Here is a 19,387-nt window from a genome sequence, read left to right as displayed (position 1 = left end):
TCACAGAGTCTGTTTATGTCAACTAGATACTGTTTCTCTGACTGTGGTGATGTTCCCCCCCCCCCTCCCTCAGGAGTGCAGTCATGATATAGGAACAAATAAAAAGAATTGCAATGAAATAGTGTAGTCACATTTCACAGACTGTCACGAAGTAGGAACAAATACAAAAAATTGCAATGAAATATTTACATTAATACCACCTGCCTATACAGTCGAACCCAAGCTGTATAAACTGAAACTGATTTCTCAAACAATTCTCCCCCCGATGTTCTCTCTGCTGTAGGCTGACAGCCCTCTCCCGCAATCGGATGTCCTTAAGACCGAAGCGACGAGCACCTGGAGCCAAGAATCCCATCCGAGCATTGAAAACGAGAACCAACGTCATCAGCGAGTATGAGGAAATAAAGAAGGAAATTATCGAGACGGAGCCCATGGACAGACAAGCCGTCATGAACTCAAGAAGGGTTGAATGTAGGTTATTTTCTTTTTTTCTTCTTTTTTTGGGTGGTTATTTATCAAAAGCAATTGCAGACAGAGTTTGAGATGTTTAATTTATTGGCCAAATCCCTTTTGATGTGTGCTCTGTACAGATTATGAATCAGGAAAACCAACTAACATCAATTGCTTTTTTTTTTCAAAAATCAATTGTTGTTAATTTGTTCAGACCATGTTAAACCTGTGACATCAAAAAGAGAGCAACAGGCCTGTTATGATCGTGAAGACACTCGCCCTTTTACTTAAAATTTGTTAGTTTTTTTGGGGGGAGAGGTCTGAAAAAATACAAAGAAAACTTCACCACAAATTCTCATGTCAAACCTAATTTTTGAAAAGATGTTACATTATCGGGTTTCATTTTTCCACAACTTAAAAAAAAAACGAGAAGAAAAAACAAAACAGTCTGGAAATAAATAATAATTTGTTTATCTTTGCTCTCGTAGTGTCTTCCAAGTCGCATCATCTTAGCATCTCGGCCAGAAAGGGCCTTGCAAGTAAGGAGGATATTGCCAAAGGAATCCTCAAACTCCAGAAGGTCAAAGACGTACGGGAGATGGATGGAAAACTGTCTCAGCTACTACCATACACTGACAAGATGCTCATTCAGGTCAAAGGTGAGAGGTCAATAGCAATATTTTACTGAAGCCCAGCTCATACTTCCTGCAGATGCGATACAAATTTTGACGTCAATCTTTAGCAACAGTTAACTTGTGGTCAACTCCTGCAAAACATTCGCTGCCAATTTTCTTTTGAGAAAACCAAATACAGAGATAACCTGTTTTGCTATAAAAATGGGACGAAAGTGTCAAAAGAGGTCGAGAAAGGACGAGATATATTGAAAATCATAAGTACATATATGTACTTGTCTTAGGCTCATTGTTTTTTTACTTGTTTCATTGTTAGGGAGGCGGTTTGTTCAGGTTCGCCTCGTCCAGCCTGACGCCGACATGCTAAACACCGGTGACTGCTTCGTTGTAGTAACACCTAAAGAGTGCTACCTGTGGATTGGACAGTATTCAAATGTTATAGAAAGGTCAAAGGTCAGCAACCTTGGTTTTCTTTATTTTCAAGTAAATTCTTTGAGTCAATGCTGAAGAAACAAAGATGATTTTAAACGTCACGCACAACTCTCAGCCACTCTTTGCGGTTGTGAAGACAATATTTAAAAATCAAGATAAAATGAAAGAAAACGTACTGCGGAATCACAGTATACCTCAATTTTTCAACTTTGAAAAAAGGTTCAAAATGTTGAGGTTTTGCCAGAAACAATTAAGTGTATTTTTGTTATTTTATTTTTTATAAATCTCCATAGCTTAGTAAATAATTATTTATGAAACAATTTCTTCATACAAAGTCTTTTTATAATCATGTTTTTCGGCTCCCACTCACAGGCTTCAGAAATGTCACAGATGATTCAAAGCACCCGTGACCTCGGCTGCAAAGCGCCCTCAGTGGTTACAATAGAAGAGGCACATGGTAAACCCCTCGGGTCCAACAGGGACTGGAAGAGATTCATGGAGGCCTTGGGAGGTGCAGACAACATTCATGGTAAGACGGCGACTACATTGGTTTTATATGTGAAGGGCACTAGACACTATTGGTCAATAATTGTTAGCAATAATTGTCTGCTCCAATTTTACAGGACAGGTTTGTATCTGACTTTTCAGCCGATGATGTTTGCACTTACATGTATGTGTCACATTTCCATTGCTATTGTTGTCGTCTGTAATTGTCAATCCCGCCTTCAAGCGCCCCCCCCCCCCTTTTTCTTTTTCTTTTTTGTGGGATGGGTGGTTTTTAACTGTGGGGTGGGTTTCAGGGGACATTCTTTGTGACAGGACGGCTTTGTAGAGGTACTGGTCACCTGTTCCTCCTCGCCACTCACTGGCTTGGTATTTTTAAGCTATTTTGATCTATGTTTGTATATTTACATTTTTATGCCAGTGGAAAGTCTAATAAAATAAAATAAAATACACTTACTTTGAAACAGGGAATGGAGAGCTGTTGATGGTTTAAAACATTGTGAGAAATGGCTCCCTCTGAAGTAACGTAGTTTTTGAGAAAGAGGTAATTTCTCTCTCAAATAACAAAACACTTCAGCTGAAGCCTTTTTATTATGCATCTGAAAACCCACAAAGTTGTGAAACAAAAGGTGTTTTTTCTTACATTATACTCATGCAACTTCGATGACCAATCAAGTCCAAATTTTCACAGGTTTGTTATTTTATGCATTTGTTGGGATACACCAAGTGAGAATACTGGTCTTAGACGATTATCAAAGGTGTCCAATGCCTTTAAAGGGTTCAACTTTATCTAAGGTAATGATAAAAGAAAGATTCACTGAAAATATTTCTAGCTGAGGTGCTGTACTTTTTAAGAAATTAGTAAAACAACTTCTCAAAAATTATTTTAGCATGTGTACATTGGATTTACATAACACCATTGAAAATATTGCTCTGTGATTTTCACTTTTTTTTTTTTTTTTTAAACAAACTGGACGGCTAATGAAGCTGAAGCTTCTACAGGTAAATTACACAGTAATATTGAAAACAAAGCTGTTTTAAATCATGCAACCAATGCAGCTTTTGTAAAATATTTTGTTAACTTAGTATACTTTCACTTTCAGACATTGCACGTATTGACGATGACGAGTTACATGAGATTTACATCACAGAAACCAACATGGTGTACAAAGTCGAAGGAGAGTCACTGGTGCCATACGATGACTACTGGGGTGCACCGCCTAAGTTTGCTATGCTCAAATCCAAGGAGGTCAGTGAATTGAAGTCAACTTGGTTGTAGAGACTCATAAATACTGGTAGAACGCATGGCCCAAAACACAAAGAGAGCACCTTCATTAAGCCTGGGCGACTAGTGCGACTACCAACTTGGCTCTCTAGCTTTATTATAATAATAATAATAATAATTATATCCAGTTTTTATAAAGCGCTTTTTCACACCCGAAGGTCATCTCAAAACGCTTCCAACATTATTGACCCTGTTCACTGGCACTTAATTCATTTCTTAAACCGTCTCAGCTCCCTGGGGAATAAACAGCCCGTGCAACATTAGTATGCATTACTCAGCTAAAACAATCTCAAGAACCATCGCTGCCCTCACCCCCAGGTGGAGAGAAGCGATTACTATTAACTGTAGTGCTCAGAGACATAAGTGTCACGACCGGGATTCAAACCCACACTCTGCTGAGCAGAAGCACCAGAGCTGGTGCTCTTATCCGCTCGGCCACGACACCCCTATTTTGGTGGCAACCCACTTTATCAATATCATTGGTGTCACAGTCACAAGCCATTTATCCTGGAATTGTCAGGGATCACACCAAAGTTTATGATACAACATCTGTGTCAGCAGAGGGATCACAAAGGGAAACTGACGGGGTAATTGTTTTGTCCTTTCCTGCAGATTTTGGTCTTTGATTTTGGATCTGAGTTGTACATTTGGCAGGGTAAGCAGACTTCAAGTAAAGAGCGTCAGATAGCAGCTAAGTTAGCTCAGATTGTGTGGGAGAGGGGTTATGACTATAGAGAGTTTGATTCCAATCCAATATGGCCGGGACAATCCAAGAAACCTACACACGGTACAGCCAGACCAGACTGGGCTCTCTTTGGAAAGGTATGTTTTGGTTTTGGTTTTTTGAACAGTTTCAAAGTATGCATATTGACCCATTTCACCTGACGTTATCATCAGAAAATCTTGAAACAGCCGTACTGGTGGGCAATATAACTGTCCGTTATTATTCAGTGAAGTGCGCATTTTAGGCGACGTGGCGTTTACACGTAAACCTATTGACCACCAAAATGGTGAGCGTGGCACAGTCGCTGCATGTGACATGCTTGCAAGGGGTCATAGGTCGTCCTTTGAGGGGAAGGTATATGTTTGGTAATCACTCTTAAAATTAACGGCAAAAAAACTATTTGGTTAGAAGCCTACAGCAGATTTGGGTAGTATTTATAAAGCATTTTAAGAAACATTTGGTGGTTATGTAAAAAGATAAGCGTTACTGTCAGATACATTTCTCAGATTGGGTTTGCCTATTATGGATTATTCTTCCTGCGTGGACATATTCGCTTGGGATTTTCGGCAATCTTGAGAATGCAACCACCTTAATGCAAAAGGTTGTCATTGTTGTTATTGAAAGAATTATTTCTTTTTTTGTGTGTGTTTAGACCACAGAGCATATGGAAACAACACTCTTCCAGAACAAGTTCATTGATTGGCCGAGTGATACAAGGGTCATCAAGGCCAAAAGCTCAGAGGACGAACAAAAGGTGAGTTGAAGATGATACCCCCCCCCCCCTCTTCCAATCAAAACACCCACCCGCGTACTTTAGTGGCCACAGCCTCTGTTGCCCCAGTCTTGGCCTTGGTGCCCTTCCAAAGTTTTTCCCATTAACTGTAAGATTTTCCTGGTGACCTTTATCGAAATGAGAAATGGCCTTATGGAAGATGAAGTTCCTGATAAGGATGTTCTTGAAGGATATACGCTGTCATAGACCTTGTCAAAAACACTCGGAATGAGGTGCATGCTGGTCTAGCTGTGATCGCTAGCTAGACCAGCATGATCCTCATTCAACATTTAGCGCTTACGCAATGGGTATTTGCTAAAAGGTCTATATCACTCATCTGCTTTTCAAAACTGCCCTCGTGTGTTTTAGTGTGCATTTTTCCAATGTATGTTCTATAGGAAGATTTTCCAATGGAATTACTCTTTGCCAAATGAAAATGGCCTTGCCCTCTCAAAGTTGAAATTCCTGTTCTTAAAGGATTTACATTGTCATGTCACTAATCTTCCTCTAAGAACTGCCCTTGTGTGTTCGTGTGCTTACTTGCCCTTCAGTAAGAAATGGTTATGACAAAGAAATTATTCAAAGGGCTTCTGCTTTCAGGCTTAATAATTACTGAATTAATATTTATATTAATCAATCCTTCTTGATGTCATTTTATTATAGAGCGAGGCAGCTCCTGAACTTGTTGCTTATGATGCCAGTAAGATGATTCAGCTCAGCAAAGAGAAACCAGATCTAATCCTGGAAAACACAAACCTTGGCAGAGGGAAAGGTCAGTCCACTCCACAAGTAGTTTAAGAAACACCAAACTTGTTTTACTTCTTATTTGATTTTCAAATTATAATACCTTAAAACAATTATTGGTTTAAAGGCACTGGACACATTTGGTAATTATCAAAGACCAGTATTCTCAGTTGTTGTATCCAGACATAATTAGGCGTAAAATAACAAATCTGTGAAAATATTTACTCAATTGGTCATCGAAGTTGCAAGAGAATGATGTGTGAAAATATTTACTCAATTGGTCATCGAAGTTGCAAGAGAATGATGAAAGAAAAAAAGACCCTTAAGTTGTTGCACAAATTTGTGTGCCTTCAGATGCCTAACAAAGCCTTCAGGCCTGAAGTCTTAAAAATATTTGGGTGAGAAATTACCTCTTTCGCAAAAACAACATTACTTTAGAGGGAGCCGTTTTTCAACAGCCTATCACCTCTTTGTATATTCAACATCAATCAAATACTCACAGGCTTCATTTTGTTTTATTTTCCAGGTTCAAATCCAGCTAAATCTGCAGAAGATATAGGTAAGGGTAAAGTAAAAGTGATTGGTTCTCGACCTATAAAACTTCATAATCTGTTAATGTGGTATATCAAAAACATATATTCAACCTTCTTAGTAATTTACGTACATTTGCTCATTTTTTCTTTCAGCCCACTTCCAGAAGATCGATCAACGAGGCAATGAGATCCAAACATTATCTGTTGTCATGTGGCACATTATGGAGTTTGACCATAGCATCTTGCCAGAGGAGAGTTTCGGGCAATTCCATGAAGGGGACACCTACGTGGTGCGTTGGCAGTACAGGGTCGTGAGTACAGGTAAAGATCAGTCCCTTTGTGGTAGATTTAGTCCATAATGGGCCCTCTCTTGCCAGACCTGCTAATTCTTACAAATGCATTATTCCCCTGGCTGAAAGCCTCAATCGCTAAGCTTTTCATGGCTATGTACCACAGCGCCCTCATGAGCCCAGACCCTCATGACCCCAGACCCTCATGAGCCCATACTCTCATGAGCCCATACCCTTAACCCATGATGCCCAGGGCATAACGTCCTCTTTTCATTAAAGGTTGGGCGTGTTTCTCTCGTTCCTCTCGCTTTAGAAGTTTTTCCTTAAAGGCAGTGGACACTATTGGTTATTACTCAAAATAATGATTGTCATAAAACCTTTCTTAATTACGAGTAATGGGGAGAGGTTGATGGTATAAAACATTGTGAGAAACAGCTCCCTCTGAAGTGACGTAGTTTTCGAGAAAGAAGTAATTTTCCACGAATTTGATTTCGAGACCTCAGATTTAGAATTTGAGGTCTCTAAATCAAGCATCTGAAAGCACACAACTTTGTGTGACAAGGTATTTTTTCTTTCATTAATATCTCGCAACTTCAACGACCGATTGAGTTCAAATTTTCACAGGTTTGTTATTTTATGCATATGTTTAGATACACCAAGTGAGAAGACTAGTCTTTGACAATTACCAGTAGTGTCCACTGTCTTTAAAAAAGTGGTACGTCCAGCTTGCCTAGGAATATTGCTGTGTTGTAGGTTTAATATCTGGGTTGGTTTTACATCTGTTGTTTCTGTTATTCCCTGGGCCCAATTTCATATAGCTGTAAGGAGAAAATATCACCTGACAATTTCTTTGCTTAGCAAAAAACTTAGTGTAGTCTTGGCTGGTGACATGTTTATGTTAAGCAATAGTTTTCTGTGCTTATAGCAAGTTTTTGTGCTTACAGGCTTTATGAAACTGGGCCCTGAGCACACAGGTCCAAGAAACAGATATGCTATCTGCAGCCACACACAGACTTGCAAGCAAAGAAAAGGATGACACAAACAAAGCGTGGAAGGATACTTTAACTTTAACCTTGTCTCATCTCTCACCAGGCATGCGTGATCTCAAGGGTAATCTCTCCAAGCGTCAGGGCCATGGACGAGAGCGATGTGCGTATTTCTTCTGGCAAGGTCTTGGAAGCACCATCAATGAGAAGGGAGCGTCGGCGTTGATGACGGTGGAACTAGACGATGAAAGAGGACCACAGAGACAGGTCAGTTTTTTTGTGTGAGATGGATAACATTTAAACATAATTTGAAAAAGGTTCCTGGACCAACTGCAAATTATACCAGTCAAATGTGCCCTTGTCATGGGGCTAGCTCAGTGGTGTGCCGGTTAAGAAATCTGGGCCCATTTCCATGGTTCTACCTACTGTAAGCAAATAATCGTAGCTTGCGAAAGCAGGCAATTCTCCACTTTCGTCAAGCTTATTTCATAGTTTGGCATGGCATTTTGTGGGTATGCGTACTCCACATTACTAGGCATTCTATGCTTACACAGCTAGCGCAAGAGTTCGGCACTTTCAAGGAAGCGGAAAATGGTCATTGTAAGAGCAGATTTCGGTGGTAAGCAGAGCCATGAAATTGGCCCCTGCTCCAGAAGCACTAAGTAAAACAGTGCGTATCATTCATCAGTTTCGGTTAAAAACAGTTTCTTATACATGTAACTACCATCTGTGTACTCAGTCTGACAAGGGACACCACTTGTAATGATGTCGGCCCACTTTCACGGAGCTGTTTAGCACAAAAGTAGCTAAGGAAAAAATAATTTCCTTACCAAAATAAATGTTTTCACAATTTGAAAAATTTGTATCATTCCCTCATATTTTTACAGGTAATTCAAGGCAAAGAGCCTCCAGCTTTTCTTCAACTCTTCAACGGTCGTATGGTGATGCATAAAGGCAAGAGAGAAGAAGAAGACACTAACACATCAGGTAATTATCATGTGTAAATCAACAGGAGCACCCAAGCACACCAACTTCACCTACAAACTGCGTTATTGCTTAAAATGTTTTTTGGATGAGACCAAGGAATTCTTAAACGTGGCTATCACTGTAACCCGTGGCCTGAAGATATCTGTGCAGAGAAGATGCTGAAAACTGGAATTTTCTTTTTGAGGGCAAGGTTTTTTTTAATTTTCCAAAGGGCACTTACAGTGGAAGATCTAAGAGAGGCAACAAGTCCAAGACTAAAGAAACAGAGGTCATGTCCTCTGTGTAATTCCAGGCCTGTGTGATTGTCCTTTTTTTTTTCTTCACAACCATGATTTTGAATTGTTTGCCCTGCAGGCCCAAATAGGCTGTACTGTGTACGCAGCGAGCACGCAGAGGAAGGTCTACTACTAGAGACACAATGTGAAACATCTCAGCTCAGATCGAGAACGTCATTCCTCCTTCTGCATCTCAAGGATGAGGGCACCAAGGCGACGGTGTACATCTGGCACGGAGTGAAGTCCTCAAAAGCATCTCGGGCAACAGCCGTCCACGCGGCCGATATGCTGAAGAAAAATACACCGTTGGAGACGGGTATGAAGAGTAAATGCAACGTGACGATAGAAGAGATGGAAGAAGGGAATGAGACGAACATCTTCAAGAAGCTGATTGATCTTGATAGGAGTTCGTACGACAGTGCAATAGGAGGTAAAGATATTCCGTTTGTGCACAGCCACATTTATGGGTTCACTTTGTGAAACAAGGACACCAAATGAGCGTAGATAAATATTGAGTAACTCTTTGCAGATCTTGTGTTCCACAAACTCAAGGACTACATAAACACCATTGACATAAATTTGACTAGACCAAAATCATAAAGACACCAAACTGTCTGCTGAGTTTACAAAAAAAACTTTGCATTTTAACAAAATGTGGCGTGTCAAGGCCGAGCAGTTAAGAGCATTGGATTCAAGCTCTGGTGTTTGATCAGCAGAGTGTGGGTTTGAATCTCGGTCGTGACACTTGCTATGTAAAATTGGGGAGGTAGTGCTTTCTGCTCTACCGGCCAGGCTTCGGACTGATGATACCCAAGCCTACATTCGTATGGACTGTAAAAGGGGTAACCCTGTTTCAGCCCTAGGAGTAGGCGGCAACGGCCTCTGGAAAATATAATTGTAGCCCACACCTAGAAGTGGCCTTCAGGCCTTGTGTGTCTGGCGACTTAATTTAAAAAAAATAAAAAACATACAGAGAGGATTTATCTCATTTGCCATTAAGGTCTAATTACACTTGGATATTTAATAGAACTGAAAGTTTTTTACCAGACATAACTCAATGTCAATATTTGATCATCATTCATTTTGTTAGTAAAACCATTTACAAAGTTGGGTATCTTTTTTCAATTGGAAAACACAAGACTGCCAGACTTGCCATGTCATGGGTTTACTGGCCGGGGGCTAAAATCACTGGGCTTGCTTGGGCCTGTGGTCCAGTGTTAAAGTTGAGCCCTGCCAAATTTTAGCCCACATGCAAGGAGCTTATTCAGTTCCTCACATTAAACATCAGGGCCCAAATTCATGGCTCTGCTAACCGCCGAATTCTGCGCTTACAATCACAAATTTCTGCGCTAGCCTTGTAAGCGTAGAATGCCTAGTTACGTGGCACGCGCAAAAGCCAAAATTCGGCCCCTTACCCGTGAAATACGCTTGCTGTAAGCACAGAATTCCCTGCTTCCGTAAGCGCCGATTCTGTGCTTGCGTTAAGCAGAGCCATGAAATTGGGCCCTGATGTTGAGTTTTTTTAATAATCAGCTTTCCGAGCAGACGTTTTATAGATCAGAAAGCATGACAATTCTTGAGACTAAAGTTGTTTCCTTGTGTTGATTTTTTCTGCAGACCCTCTCGTCTACAAATACACTCCTCGGTTATTCCATCTAACGAGTACATCGGGGGTGTTCCTTGCTAATGAGCTATTGAACCAGTCTCGTTCTGAAGAGGAACCTACCCCGTATCCATTCCTACAAACAGACCTTTATGGAGCAACACAACCAGGTAAGAAAGGAGTGGGGAAACTTCTCTAAATTCGTAATAATTATGTGATGGCTCTGTGAAATTGAGTCACAGCAGGGGGAGGGATGACGGGACAACTGAAAAGAGCGTACAAACAAGCTAATCGTACAACATTTGCCTTATTTTTTTACACAACAAAAAAATAAATTATGCCATAATTTGAACATGACCAGTACTGCCTGTTCAATAAAAACATATAGTATTTTATTGGAACAAAAGTAAACAAAGAAAACAAAAAGGTATGAATTTTTTTTTATTGTGTTCAGCTTTAACGTTAACCTTTTTTGTACTCTATTGAGAAATATGAAAATATCGACCACGGGTTTGTTGCTTCTTAAAAGAAGCATCAAACCGTATAACACAAAAGTTCATTTCAACTTTTTTGTTCACCCTCCCAACACTCGACACAGCACCGTACAGAAAGTGGGCTGTGCAAAGATCAACTCATTTTTGTAGAGCCTGCCAAATATGGTGTGTTAAGCCTAGACCCAATGTCATTGCTCTCTGAAACATAAATAATCTGAGCTACATGTACCAAAGCAGAAACATCCTTGCTAAGGAAAGGGTATTTCGGAGTTTGCATGGCAAATTTTGCACATGTGGCATTACATCAAATAGTCCTTGCTTCTCTGCAGGTTTGTCTCATTAATTGAAAAGCAACTTTTTTCAAGGGATGTTTTATTTGAGTGTATCTTTCCTTTTAATGTGTGGTACTTTGTTGATGAAACATCATTCATAACTAAATGAATTTTGTATTGACGTGCCAATGGAATCAAAATTCATGTTTTTTTATTTTGTGGACAATAACATTTCAGTAAGAGTTTAACATAAATTCTGCACTGACCCTGTAAGCACTACTTATTACTGAATTCCTAACAATTAAAAGCCGACCATTTTGCTTCTTTTCCCGCCCAAACAGCCCAGTATCTGTTTGACAACCACTATGAGGTGTATTTATGGCAAGGGTGGTGGCCTGAGGACCAGGATAAGAAGACTGGCTCGGCCAAGATGAGATGGGATGTTGATAGGAAGTGTGCAATGGAGACAGTCATGGCGTATTGCAAAGGTGAGCTTAATGGCACGGGACACCTTTGGTAATTATCAAAGACCAGTATTCTTACTTGGTGTATCCCAACATATGCAGGAAATAACAAACTTTTGAAAATTTGGACTTAGTTGATCGTCGAAGTTGCGAGAGAATAATGGAGAAAAAAAACACCCTTGTTGCACAAATTTGTGTGCTTTCAGTAGCCAAGAAAAAAACCTTCAGGCCTGAAGTCTTTCAACATTTGAGTGAGAAATTACTTGTTTCTCAAAAACTGCACTACCCAGAGGGAGCCATTTCTCACAATGTTGTTTACTATCAATAGCCCTCCATTGCTCATTACCAAGTAAGTTTTTATGCTAATTATTATTTTGAGTAATTGCCAATAGTGTCCATTGCCATTAATTCTTAAAAGAAGAAAAGAAATTTAGTTCCTCATTGCACTTTCCTAGGGTGTCTGATAGAAGTTGAGGCATTATTATGTAAGGTCTACATGGTCTATTGTAGAATGCCATACATGTCCTTATCAACAGGACAAGAAGATCATGCATGAATTTGTTCCTTCAAAAAAAAGAAAAAAACAGTTGGGCGGCACAAAAACAGGAAAATAATGGAGAACTTGTTTGGGTTTTTTTCTGCAGAAAAACGGATCAAGAACCCACCCAAGGCATACCTTGTCCATGGCGGCCTGGAGCCTCTCACATTCACCAACTTGTTCCCATGGTGGAAAGTCAACAATGATGTAGCTGAAATTAACAAAAAAGTAGGTGAACTTTATATAATTTGAAAAAATTTGTATCTTGTATAAATGAAAAAATGTTCAAATATAATGTGCTTTATGCATACTTTATGAATACTTACTTTATGAATACTCGGCGTGTCATGGCCGAGCGCAAGTTCTTGTGGATAAGCCATGTGAGTGTCGTGGCCGAGCGGTTAAGAGCACCGAATTCAAACTCTGGTGTTTCTGACCAGCATAGTGTGGGTTCAAATCCCCAGCCGTAACACTTGTGTCCTTAAGCAAGGTAATTGGTAATTGTCAAAGACCAGTCTTCTCACTTGGTGTATCCCAACATAAGCATAAAATAACAAGCCTGTGAAAATTTGAACTAACTTGGTTATCGAAGTTACAAGAAAATAATGAGACAAAAAACACCTTTGTTGGACGAATTTTAGTGCTTTCAGATAGGAATAAAAAACTTCTAGCTAGAAGTATTTTATTATTTTAGTGAGAAATTACCTCTTTGTCAAAATCTATGCTACTTCAGAGAGAGCCGTTTCTCAAAATGTTTTATACTATCAACAGCTCTCCAATGCTCGTTACCAAGTTAGTTTTTAAGTTAATATTTGTTTTGAGTAATTACCAAGCGTGAACCTTCCCTTTAATCCTATTTGGTCATCTTTACCCTTACAGGATGGGAAGAGGGGAGATCGAGCGATACTCGTCAGTGAAGTCTTAGAGAAACTATCCAAAGCACAATTCACATTCGCTGAGCTTCAGATCCGACCCTTACCAGACGGTGTGGATCCGCTGAAACTAGAAACTTACCTCTCAGAGGAAGAATTCAAGGTAAACTGTCTTCATGGTTTTGAGACGGAACTTTATTTTTCGGGACTTGTTTTACTCATTTTTTTAAAACTACAGCACCTCAGTAAGTCATATTTTAAGGGCAGCTTTCTACCATCGTTATAAACCGTGGAAGTTTAATGTAAATCTGTGGACTTTTATCTGTTGTAACGTAAACAAAGTACCCAAACCCTTTAACCTTGGTAATTCATTTTTCTAAATACTTTATCCTAAATATTGCTTTTGTGTTATAGGTGCTGGTGATTTTGTTATTGTTCTTTGAACATATTGACCCCCCTGCACCAACATAGCACTTGGCTACTGTCTGCTGCGGTTTTTCTTTGAGTTAAATTACACAATTTGTTGACCAATTTACTCTTACTTTGGAGAGATGTAGATTAATTATTACCCAGTTGTTACACAGATTTATTAAAAAGACTTCCTCATTTACCAGGGACATGTTTACCAAAGAACAAAGCCAGTTTTTCTGCATTTAGACAAAGCTTGTATGAAAGTGGTTTAAATCTTTTTTTTTCTTTTTTCTTTTTCTTTCTGTGCTCTGCAGGAGGTACTTAAAATGGGGAGGGACGAGTTCTACAAAATGCCATCTTGGAAACAAATTAAAACCAAAAAAGAAGTGGAGTTGTTTTAAAAGAAGTACTTCTCGGAGAAGATGAAGAAGAAGAAAGGGCTCGTCCACATCACTTCGAAGGAATGAAGTCGTCACTGAAGAAGATGAAATGCAGCCTTAATGTTTTAGGTGTACTTGTGACTTTCATTCCATAAAGGTCACTGAACGCTCCGAGTGTGCTAAACTAACATGGCAATGATGCCTGAATCATCTACAGAGTTCTCCAACCATAATTTCCGATGGCAAGGTGTGCATGGATGATGACGACACAAGTCTCATTTATATGCGATGATATGCTATGAATTCGTGACTTTCCGCGATAACTTTCTCGCGGGCGCCCCAGCTGAGTGGTCTGGTGAAAATTTGAACTCTGCCACTTTATGTTCGTAACGACAAGTGTGGCTTCCTGACCACCTCTGTAATACTTGTAGTACCAGAAGAGCAGTAACTTTTTGAGCTTTGAGCACTTTTATGATTGGCCATTAATGTACCAAGGAGTTGCAAGGAGCTATGTGATTGGCTGATGACATAAGTATTCACAGTGGCAATGAGAAGTTTGGTTGGCTGATGAAATTGGTGTTCAAACCAATCAGCACTGGCCTAGAGATCACGAAAGAGTGTCCCGATAGGCTGACAACAGTGGTTAGGAGAGATGTGAGCAGCACTATCATTGGCTGATAAGTTCATCTTTAGAGCAGCAAGAAGGAATGTGATTGGCTGTTCGAGCAGCAAGAAGGAATGTGATTGGCTGTAAGAGCAGCACGGAGCAATCTGATTGGCTGTTGACGCAATATTCAGTGAGCTACTAATGCTTTTGGTGGATAGAGCCCAATGACACTCTATATGCTAGAAAGACTTTGTGGAAATTGTGTCACAAAATTTCGCACTGCCGTCGACAAGAACAAATACCAAGAGAGACTATTTTAATTGAATGTAAATCATGAAAGCTTGAGTGTAGAAAAAAAAGACTATTACTGGATAGATACCCCAGTTGAAATGAGCGTACTATTGTATGAGTAATATTGGACGTTGTGAATGTTACCTGTTTCTATATATTAATTAACAACCTAGTCCCTAACAAAATTGTACATAATCTATGTAAAAAACAAAAAACTAAAGGTGGAATAATTCCTTGAGTCGTCTTTATGCTGTAATTGAAGGTTATTGGCATTAGCAGAGGTTGGGTCTATCTTGAAGGTGCTGTATATTCAGGTTTACATTCGGCTGTTAAAGGAAAGGTACAGGTTTGGTAATTGTCAAAGACCAGTGTTCTCACTTGGTGTATCCCATCATAAGCATAAAATAACAAGCCTGTGAAAATTTGGGCTCAATTGGTCATCGAAGTTTTGAGAAAATGATGAAAGTAAAAACATCCTTGTTGGACGAATTTGTGTGCTTTCAGATAATAATAAAAGACTTCTAGCTAGAAGTCGTTTATTATTTTAGTGAGAAATTACCTCTTTCTCAAAACCTACGTTACTTCAGAGGGAGTCGTTTCTCACAATATTTTATACTATCAACAGCTCTCCAATGCTTGTTACCAAGTCAGTTTTTAAGTTAATATTTGTTTTGAGTAATTGCCAAACGTGTACCTTCCCTTTAAGGCTCACAGAACAAGGTGGTTTTTGCTAGGAAGATGCATGGCAACCATTTATGTAAAACCATTATTACCATTTTCGACTTATTGACCCCTTGCACACGCGCTACACGTGGGGACTGTTCCACGCTCACCATTTTGGCACTCAATAGGTGTACGTGCGTCGCTACGTCGCCTAATATACGCACTTCACTGAATAACACACGTTGACATTGACCACCAAAATGGCGCATCCCATATTATGCTGATGATGTCAGGTGAATCGGGTCAATAGCTGTGACTGTTTCCTCTTCTCTGTTCCTAATTGTTGCCATTCAAAAGTATAAAAAAAAATGCGTTGAACGATGACAATATTACTGGATCAGAGGTTAATGGCAGGGAAGAAACCACTGAGCTAACCTGAATGCCTTTGTACGTGCCTTCAAGATAGACCCATGATCTTTCTTTAGTACTGATTTAAACTATTCGGTATTAAATTATACATAGGTAGCAATGTTGTTCGGCTGTGTAGATCTTTCACAACTCTCATTTTTTGTTATCAAACCAGTGCAATGCATAAAAGGTAGCTTAGAGTAAATAATATTTATTAATACGTCCAAAACTTTGGGAGGTTCCAGGTTCTCTTTAAGCAACAGTTTCTCTTCCAACTGTTTCTCGTTGTCTTTTCAATTTATTTACTCAGTATATTAAAGGGATATTCATAATGCCTTGGATTGTTTCCTATATTTATATTTTATTTAATGTACCGGACTAAGGCCATGTTTGAGTAGAGTTTTGTATTGGTTCTGTCCTATGCCATGAGGGTTTTTTTTCTCTGAGCTCTCCATTTTCCTTCCTCTGAAAAAAAATAATAATAGTGGTTTCTTACATAGGTCTCATATCTATCACTCAGTAAGGCTTAATGGCCGAGTCACACACTGCAGCCATAACGAGAACGATAACGATCACGACGCAAAGAGAACACATTGTATTGGTTGATTTGCTCCACGCAGAATACGCACACGCTCATTCAACCAATAGAGTGCATTCTCTTTGCGTTGTTATCGTTCTCGTTATCGCTGCAGTTGGACCGGGGTTTAAGGCGCTTTAAAGACACTGGGCGCTATTGGTAGGTCTCAAATTCTAAATCTGAGGCTCGAAATCAAATTTGTGGAAAGTTGCTTCTTTCTTCGAAAACTACATTACTTCAGAGGAAGCCGTTTCTCACAATGTTTTAAACCATCAACCTCTCCCCATTACTCGTTACCAAGTATTAGGTTTTATGCTAATAATTATTTTGAGTACATGTAATTACCAATAGTGTCCACTTCCTTTACTTTTCAGTATTTTCCTGCAAGGTATTTGACTAGTTTTTAATTATGAGACCTACTCCTTTTTACATTGCAACATGTGACGGTTTACAAGGTGCTGTTACCAATATGCAGCCAATCAAATCAGGAATACCCAGACGAACCCCTTCTCTTTTCACTTTCCAATCACCTTTGATCTGTTAGTTGAGCGCTGTTATGTGGGTCTGTGTGGCTTACTAATCGAAGGCGCCCTTGCATGCGTTCGACTTGAACCCCTTGCATCTGCGTCTGGGACCAATTTCATAGAGCTGCTTAAGCAAAAAATGTGCTTAAGTACGAAAATAGCTCGCTTATTTTACACATGGTACTAGCCAAAATTTCATGCCATATACATTGATTGTGACTGGTATTTAGCTGTCGTTTACTAAGCATAACAATTGAGTGGAGTCTTAGCCGGTAATCTTATTTTACTACGCAAGGATTTTTACGCTTAAGCAAAATTTTGTGCTTAAGCAGCTCTATGAATTTTGGGCCCTGGTCCTTTGCAATTAAGGATGATTAATCCCCCAAATTTTTAAACCATTAATTATTAAAATGTTTTTGATGCTGCCTGCTGAAGTGATTTCTATTTAAATATGAAGGCCTTGTGATGGGCTTGAAAACAAATTTGTAATTCAACTTTCATGTTCATTCAACTTCCTCCACTACACAGCTGTTGATTATTGCAAAATATTGTGTACCCGAATTAAGTCAACATACTCCTTTGCCTTCTTACGTGTAATGCGTGAATTTGTTAATGGTTCTTATTTTTCTATCTGACTGTACTTATCATTGTCTGTTTTCTGGATATGTAATACCACGTTGTGATAACACTGCCTTGAATTTTGTTTGTTTGAATTCAAAATAATGTTGTTTGAACTTTTGACTGAACTGATTTGGTGTAATTATTAATCACATTATCTTAATACTTTGGGTTTGATTTTGATATTGTGTAAGTCTATTTCATTAAAAACTATAAAAGAAAGTTTCACAGTTTCATATGTTGAAACAAATGTACTTAAATTAAAGTTTCCCAGGTAAAACTGCAGGACAATTTAACAATGGTTTTTAAAAAACATATAGATAGATTTTAAAATTGATACAATTTGTAAAAGGATTGAAGAATTTGCAATTTCCAGTTCTAGATTGTTTTTGTACACATTTTACATGGCTTCTCAGTAAGTCAACCTCGTTCAAAATCATGGTATTAAAAATGCCCTTAAAAGCGACTTTGTATCAAAGGTTTTGGGTATATTTTAGGTCCGCATTTGCCCATTTGAAAAAAAATCCAGTATGTTGAATGTAATCTTCAATATCTCCCCTATCATTGCACGCTATAGGCCTATATCAAGCTGCCACCATCTTGGTCTTGTCCCCTTTATCCAACAGAAATAACGGATGCTAATCAAAAATGGAACAGACTCATTCTCCCTCCAGCCTCGGTTTGGTTACATTGGTTTGAATGGGAGAAAACCAAGATGATCGCACCATAATAAAGGTCTATCGATGAGTTGCCAGTCTGATAAAGCCACTAGTGTAATGGTGATACGTCACTGAAAAATTGTGGGGTTTGTGCTTCATTTTTTCATCCATATTGGAATTGGTAAAATGAACATCTTTACTGATTGGTGGTGATTTAGTCGTAATGCTGGTGGATTCTGGAAGAGGCATGCTAAGAAACAAGCAAAGGCTGTATACAAAACATGTAGGTTGTTGACTCAACTGAGTTTCCTCCATTATATTTGTAGTAAGCCAATGTCATACACTTCCTTCATTGTTTTGTATGGATTTTTATTCACTGTAAAATATAGACCTACACAAGTGACTACACATTTGTTGAGAAGCCTTGTTTTTGTACCCATTTTGACCTTATTCTGCCTTAAATTGTAAGCAATCTCGAAGGAGAACTATGTGATAACATTTCCTTAATTTGTTAGATTTTGTCCATACAAAAACCAGGGCCCAATTTCATAGCGCTGCTTAGCGGCCGATTTTGTGCTTACTGTGCAATTTCTATTTTATAGCGCTGCTAACCGTAAGCAAACGAAAACGCATGCTAACCTTCCGGTGCTTACCGCACGAAAATAAATGACGTCACAATGCAAATCCACGGTAAACACCCAATATGGCGGCCCAATTTTTCTGCTAACCTGTGAAATACACTAAGGCTTAAGCAAATTCTTCTGCCCCAGTAAGCATGCAAATTCGCTTACCGTTAAGCAGCGCTATGAAATTGGGCCCTGGTAGCCTTCAACCCAACATGAATATGCATTGTGTAATAGGTATAGCAACTGTCGGTCTGCTATGAGAGTTGATACCGCTAGTGCAGCTTCAAATTGGGGTATGGATCTTTATCACGTTGCCACCATCTTGGTCATGTTCCCTGATCCAACAACAGTAATGGATGCTGATATTCATTGCTTAAAAAGGAACCAGACTAATTCTTATTTCAGCCTCAGTTTGGTTACATTGATTTGAATAGGGGAAAATCAAGATGGCCGCACCATGATAAAGGTCTATAGCCTAGAGTCAGTACAATTTGTTAACTTGCCTCTTGAAGTAGGTGCTTACACCTTTGGCTGTTATTTAATAGTTGAGAGCATTTTGGGTTGATTTGAACTTGCATTCAGATTCAACCCTGAAACTCACCCTTTTTGTAACAACTTAATTTAGTAACTCGAGAAGGACACTTGATTTAGATAATGTACCCATTGGTATGTGTCCCCCCCCCCCCCCAACCTCTTCCTTGATACAATGTCCACCGGTAGTCATTAAGGTACTTTCAATACCCAGTTTTACTACACCCCACCCATT

General features: G+C 39.2%; 1 protein-coding gene across 3 annotated transcripts in view; it reads left to right on the top strand.

Moving 5' to 3' along the window:
• The window catches only part of LOC117291179 (supervillin-like), a 41,378-nt gene extending 26,429 nt beyond the window's left edge, over window positions 1-14,949 (top strand). For all 3 annotated transcript variants that reach the window (XM_033772756.1, XM_033772758.1, XM_033772759.1), the window contains exons 7-24: window positions 284-471; window positions 939-1,109; window positions 1,399-1,535; window positions 1,887-2,043; window positions 3,122-3,267; window positions 3,916-4,125; window positions 4,680-4,781; window positions 5,463-5,571; window positions 6,070-6,102; window positions 6,230-6,397; window positions 7,459-7,619; window positions 8,240-8,339; window positions 8,694-9,044; window positions 10,232-10,387; window positions 11,325-11,471; window positions 12,092-12,213; window positions 12,865-13,020; window positions 13,583-14,949. In XM_033772756.1, the coding sequence (XP_033628647.1) occupies window positions 284-471; window positions 939-1,109; window positions 1,399-1,535; window positions 1,887-2,043; window positions 3,122-3,267; window positions 3,916-4,125; window positions 4,680-4,781; window positions 5,463-5,571; window positions 6,070-6,102; window positions 6,230-6,397; window positions 7,459-7,619; window positions 8,240-8,339; window positions 8,694-9,044; window positions 10,232-10,387; window positions 11,325-11,471; window positions 12,092-12,213; window positions 12,865-13,020; window positions 13,583-13,669 (2,701 nt within the window). In that variant the 3' untranslated portion in view covers window positions 13,670-14,949. The remainder of the gene's footprint in view (window positions 1-283; window positions 472-938; window positions 1,110-1,398; window positions 1,536-1,886; window positions 2,044-3,121; window positions 3,268-3,915; window positions 4,126-4,679; window positions 4,782-5,462; window positions 5,572-6,069; window positions 6,103-6,229; window positions 6,398-7,458; window positions 7,620-8,239; window positions 8,340-8,693; window positions 9,045-10,231; window positions 10,388-11,324; window positions 11,472-12,091; window positions 12,214-12,864; window positions 13,021-13,582) is intronic.
• The last annotated feature ends 4,438 nt before the right edge of the window (window positions 14,950-19,387 follow it).

The sequence above is a fragment of the Asterias rubens genome, chromosome 6 (genome assembly GCF_902459465.1).
Source record: "Asterias rubens chromosome 6, eAstRub1.3, whole genome shotgun sequence".
NCBI classification, from domain to species: domain Eukaryota; kingdom Metazoa; phylum Echinodermata; class Asteroidea; order Forcipulatida; family Asteriidae; genus Asterias; species Asterias rubens.
The sequence above is the reverse complement of the archived record's forward strand: the minus strand, read 5'-3'. Positions and strand labels throughout refer to the sequence as shown.